At 41.3% G+C, this 6,192-nt stretch overlaps 1 protein-coding gene across 2 annotated transcripts; it reads left to right on the top strand.

The window, feature by feature from the left end:
* Window positions 1-1,916: 1,916 nt before the first annotated feature.
* Window positions 1,917-5,941, top strand: LOC120293518 (G-type lectin S-receptor-like serine/threonine-protein kinase At1g61370). 2 transcript variants are annotated; one of them, XM_039313087.1, is made up of 7 exons: window positions 1,917-3,973; window positions 4,049-4,156; window positions 4,245-4,384; window positions 4,457-4,667; window positions 4,766-5,003; window positions 5,188-5,335; window positions 5,409-5,941. In XM_039313087.1, the coding sequence occupies exons 1-7, from the start codon at window positions 2,680-2,682 to the stop codon at window positions 5,709-5,711; spliced, it is 2,442 nt and encodes an 813-aa protein (XP_039169021.1). In that variant the 5' UTR covers window positions 1,917-2,679; the 3' UTR covers window positions 5,712-5,941. The 2 variants fall into 2 exon arrangements, with proteins under 2 accessions (XP_039169021.1, XP_039169022.1); XM_039313088.1 differs by having other exon boundaries at window positions 4,457-4,621; window positions 4,819-5,003.
* Window positions 5,942-6,192: the final 251 nt, after the last annotated feature.

The following is a 6,192-nucleotide window of genomic DNA, read 5'->3' on the forward strand; positions in this document are numbered from 1 at the left end:
TATAATTATCATAAAAATGATAATTTTTTAAAATAAGATTTAAACACCAAAAGCCACTTCAAGCGAGAGTTTCTCTAGTCGGTGTCATGGTCCAATCAACGTCCCTCTATCGAGAAGGCTATTTCTATGGTCACTCAATAGTACACATCAATTGACTCGAGAACATAGTGTCAAGAAGAAACGCACCCTAATAAATTAGCTAGTGAACATAGATCTATGTTCATAAGCTAATATGTAGGTGGATCTACTCATATATCAAATTAACTATGAGGGTAGCAACGCACTAGGTCAAGGCTCGGGTAGGAAGCGAAGGGTGCAAAGGGCTTTGCAAGCTAAGCCTAGAGCGATTTTTCGGCGAGCCCAAATAGATCAAGACTAAATTTTATGGGCTCAATCAGTGGCCTAGACCTAAATCACAAATTATTTGGGTGAATTAGTTCAGTGGGGCTATTTCAGGTTAAAGCCCGACTTTTCCAAGAATGAAGTTTGTTTATTTATTGTCAAATTTGAAAACTTCGACAAGCAATGAACTAATTAATGTGAAGTTATTTATAATTATATAAATGTCACCTAAATAAATGAAATCTACGCACCTCGATTTCGACGGGACATAAGCTTAGATTAGGGTAGAGTTAATTGTCCTGCAAGCACAATCAAAATAAGACACCGTCAGAACTTTTTTAAGGGTCAATTGGCGTCGCTAGAGCAAGCGCTCTTCCTCTCGCAAAAGGTTGAGCGTTCAAATCCCAGGCGTCACTAGAGGCCTTGCCCAGGGGCACATGGTGGTGGTTTCCACGCGTCCTCCCCAGGGTTTACCTGCCGCTAATGATGTACGGGGTTCCCTGGGTCACAAAAAAAAAATCAAATATAACTCATCTACTTAAATGGCTTAGTGAACTCATCTCAAAGTTTGGTTTGATATAAATTCAAAGTAATTAAAAGTATAGGGACAATATTACACATTGAACATACAATTAATAATGATAGTACTAATAAAAGGCCATTGCTTTTGGTGGGAAGAATTATTCAGAGTTCACGTATAGTCACTTGAAAGTGGTGCTTAGACCAGAAAATATACTAAAGATTTGGCCTTTCCTCAGCACGGCTGAGTTTACGTATGGAACCTTCACCCGTGTTCTCTTGCCAACCCAAATCACACAGCCTTAAATCATTTGATTGCACCACACTTGGACTTTGTTCGATGTCTTGGACAACACGTGAGGAATATGAATTTGTGGACAGAAATGTGCAACTGTGACCTAAGTAGCGTGGACATGCGACACGACACGCCGACACGTAATTTCTCAAAATAGAAAATTCCGACATGGGACATGTTACTATTGAATAAATATTTTTAGTTTTAATTAATTTGATTCAAGTTCTCAAATAAATAAATAACAGGAACTTATAATGAATTTGCACTAATAATATTAATAAATATATTCATAGAAAATTTGAAAGATATATTCATAATTAATGCTTACCATATTTAAGAACATATTTTTAACTTTAACAAAAATTATGAATAAAACTAATGGCTAACAAAAATATATAATCAACTTTATTTAAGTAAATCTATGATCTTTTATAATCATCAAAATTTATCATTATTTAACATTCAATATTTTTATTTTTGAAATCATTTTGTAATTCATTTATTTAGTTTTATAACAAAAATTACTTTACCGCTTAAAAGTTACTCCCCTCAAAAATCTCTCAAAATTATTTTCCTCTCTTTTTCCCTCTATACGCTCATCCCCAAAAATCATTTGCCCTGCCCCACTTCTCTCTCTCCAATCCCCACGGCACCCCCAAAATCCGGGCACCCAAATTTTCTCCAATATTTTCTTCAAGCTTTGCGGTTTCTTCCCTACTTTTTCTCACTCTCTCTCTCCACCCACACCCCCCAACCGACACCACCCGCTCCCTGCCCCGCTCCCATCGATCAACCCCCCGAAGCTGACTTCTTCTCCCTTCGCACGCTCTCACGTTGGGGGAGAAGGGGGTTCGCAGAATCAAGGGCGACGATACCTCCGGCCCGACTCCGTCTCCGGCGTGTAAGAGCCTGACCTCGATCAGCGATCTCCAGGTCCGCGCAATTCAGCAAGTCGCGGATGAAGTGGACAAGGAGTACCAGAATCTTCTGAGCAGATCAATGAAACTTGAACATCTTTGAAGCCTCGCCGTCCTCCATCGCGGTCCCTCTGGATCGCCTGCTCTTCCTCTGGCCCTCCCTCACCGTGGCGGCATTGCCTTCGCTCCCCGGTCTCGCCTCCACCCTCCATCATCTTCTTCAACGATTCTCTCCCTTGGATGGGCGCGTCGGAACATGTCAAAAAAAGTTGATCAAAGTTGACCACGTATTGAAAAATCCGACACGCAGTCAATGTGTGTCGGAGCATGTTGTGTCGTGGTACACGATACGCTTCGACACGTGTTGGACACGACACGGAAGCTCCGGCGATGACGCTGAGTGAAATTTGAACAGCGGCGAGGAATAGCCCCCCGTTGAACACTCAATGGAGATGTAGTCTTCTGAAAACCCTCGTGTTTCAGCCCCCTTTGAGCACAAAGGCCTCTTGGCTCACAGGAAATCTCGTTCATCTATCCTTAAATCTGCAGAACGTGCAGACTCAACCGACCCACCGAACTCACTAGGTTCATTCAGTCATTCTTATCATGCGGCTCATGATTTCTTGGTGCTCTTGCTTGGTCATCTTCTGCCTACTTCAGGCAAGTCATAAGGCCAGCGGTGTAGCTTACAATATTACTCCATCGGAGCCGCTCTTTCCGAACCAAACTCTCGTCTCCTCTGGCAATATATTCGAGCTTGGGTTCTTCACGCTGAACGGGTCAGAAAATCAGTATGTTGGCATATGGTACAAGAACTTGAGGCCTTCTAAGATCGTGTGGGTGGCCAATAGGGAACGGCCGCTTGTGTACACAGATCGGTCTGCAAAATTAACGATAGGCAGTGATGGGAATTTGAAGCTCATGGATGGACAAGAAAGTATAGTTTGGTCTACCAATGTCTCTGGTCGGTCCAATTATACGTTGGCGGTGCTATTTGATAGTGGGAATTTTGTTCTGAAAGATGGAAATTATGGCGAAATATGGAGAAGCTTTGACGATCCGACCGACACTCTTCTTCCAACAATGAAGATAGGAGTAAATGTCAGGACTGGAGTGAAAAAGTCTTTAATTTCCTGGAGAAGCGACAGTGATCCATTCCCTGGAAGTTTCTCGACAGGAGTGACATCCGAGACGCCACCTCAAGCTTTCACTTGGAATGGTTCGACCCCTTACCGGAGAAGCGGGCAATGGGACAAAGCGAAATTTATGGGCCTCCCAACCATGGACCAATCATACGGGAGTGGCTGCACTGTCGAGCAGGATGCTCAGCAGGGAACCACTTACTTTTCGATAAATAGATACGATGTCTTTGTATATATGTTCATTTCTCCCGGAGGATCTCTCACGATAATGCGCTGGGATGATGGAGCTAAGGCATGGTTGACGGAATGGGCAGCAGCGAACGATACTTGTGCAATTTATGGAACTTGTGGTCCATTTGGAGTTTGTAACTCATTGAATTCGCCTATTTGCAGATGCATAGATGGGTTTGTGCCAAAGTCAAATGAAGAATGGAATAGTGGAAACTGGACGAGAGGATGTGTAAGAGAGATGGAATTGAATTGCAAGAAAAACACAAGCACATCGACTTCTACAAATATAAAGGAGGATGCATTTTGGCAAATGAGCCAGATGAAACTACCCGACTCTGGGGACTATGTATCAGACGTTGAAGATGAAGAAGGATGTGAAAGCTGGTGCCGGAGCAATTGTTCTTGCTTGGCTTATTCTTATGTCAGCAACATTGGGTGTATGGTTTGGAATAAAGACCTAATTGATCTACAGGAATTTCCCAGAGCTGGGGAAGATCTTTCTGTTCGAGTTGCACATGTAAAAGCAGGTTAGAAATTGTTTCATTAAGATGAGTTTGAGTCGACGCCAATCATCTTTTACATAACTCTCTTTCCCATTTCAGGAGGATTGCGACACAAAGCAGTTATCATCAGCCTGAGTACTATTGCAGGGATTATGTTCTTTGCAGTATATGTTTTTGTTCTTTGCAAATGGAGAGCTAACAAAACAGGTACTATTGAAAAGCTATATCAGTGTTGTCAGAGGATTGTGTACGCTAAGAAAAAAGTAAGCTAATTCTTCATCAATGATAAACACAGGAAATGCATGGCAAGAGCAGTTGAAGCAAGATGATTCACGGGAATTGACCCTCTATAGCTTTGATAGCATACTACTTGCTACAAAGAAGTTCAGCACGACAAGTAAACTTGGGCAAGGAGGGTTTGGCTCTGTTTATAAGGTAAGACCATTCTGCAGGACATTGTTAATGAAAATATTTAAAGGTCTAAAAGCTATGGGAATTGCGAAACAGGGGAAGCTGAAAGATGGGAAAGAGGTAGCTGTGAAAAGACTTTCCAGTACCTCAGCCCAAGGCGTTGAAGAGTTCAAGAATGAGATCATCCTTATATCGAAACTCCAACATCGAAATCTTGTTAAACTCATGGGTTACTGCATTGAAGGAGAAGAAAAGATTTTGGTATACGAGTACTTATCGAATAAGAGCTTGGACACCTTTCTTTTTGGTTGGTTGTTTTTATCTCGGAATAACTATTTTTCTATAATGTATTTTCTGCCATAGCATTAAAACTTGAAAACTATTCTTGTCTGTCATGTTTGTTAGATTCAGGAAAGAAGGCAGAACTTGACTGGGGCAAACGATTTCAAATAATTCAGGGGATTGCAAGGGGGCTGCTCTACCTCCATCAAGATTCTTGCCGTAGGGTCATACATCGAGACTTGAAAGTAAGCAACATTCTCTTGGATGAAAAGATGAACCCGAAAATTTCAGATTTTGGGCTAGCACGAATGTTTGAGGGCACTCAAGTTTTGGTGAACACACGAAAAATTGTTGGAACACTGTAAGCTCTCTTGGCCTATTTGAATTATCAATTCATTGAGTCAATTTATCAATTCAATGAGTCAATCTCTTCAAGCAGACATAAATGATTGATTTACCACAACGAACGTCTCTGTTCCTGCATGTTTTTTCCCCAGTCTATCGATACAATCAAAGAGTACATAATATGTTTAACTTAATTGCAGTGGCTATATGTCTCCTGAGTATGCCATGGGTGGAATATTTTCCGAGAGGTCTGATGTCTATAGCTTCGGAGTGTTGCTACTGGAGATAGTAAGCGGCAAAAAGAACACGTCCCTGTATGACCAGGGATATATGAATCTCCTTTCCTACGTAAGTCCCAAATTGCAAACTTAATCAATATCGTAAGTTTGCTGCAATATTCTGACAGTGTTCTCACTTACAGGCATGGCAATTGTGGAGTGATGGCAAAGCATTGGACCTAATGGATGTAGCAATGGCTGTTAGCTTTCCTTTGGAGATAACAAGATGCATCCATGTTGGGCTTCTCTGTGTTCAGGACCATGCCACGGATAGACCAAACATGTCGAATGTGGTTCTGATGTTAAGTGGCGAGTCAGATCTTCCTCAGCCGAGGCAGCCTATGTTCACTTTCCAAGCCGAAAGGCCAAATCGTTCTATTCCACCACAGCAAGAAAGCATCCGGTCTGTTAACACTATCACCAATACATTGGTCGAAGGAAGATGACGACTATTTATTTTCATTTTTATTTTCCTTTTTTTGGAGATGATTTTCTTGTTATTTTTTAAGATTTTAGCGTTAATTCAATTCAAAGATGGCCTTAGTCCACTATGAACAAAAGGTCGAATGGGCTGCTCCACTTTATACATGGATTTTAGGCTGCAAAGTAGGGGTTTAAAATGTATACTTTTTTGACAGAACATAATCGACGCAGCAATTTGTTCTAATTTACAGTAGCCGGAACAGTTGTTATAATTAAGGAGAACTACCAAGTAATTGCCATCACTCTCCTCACCAGTTGCATTTTGAAGATTCGATTTCCTGGGTTTTTGGACGAAAGATATCATTACCAAAGACTAAAGTCCCCCCAAGAGAAGCATGAGCATTGGCGCAGGACAAAGTATTTCCAGCTTCAGTATGATTCCCAAATATGATTTACCTTCTTCAGATTTCATAAGAAGTCATCTATGCCTGCGGCAATTAAATG

This window comes from Eucalyptus grandis, chromosome 5, assembly GCF_016545825.1.
Source record: "Eucalyptus grandis isolate ANBG69807.140 chromosome 5, ASM1654582v1, whole genome shotgun sequence".
NCBI lineage: Eukaryota > Viridiplantae > Streptophyta > Magnoliopsida > Myrtales > Myrtaceae > Eucalyptus > Eucalyptus grandis.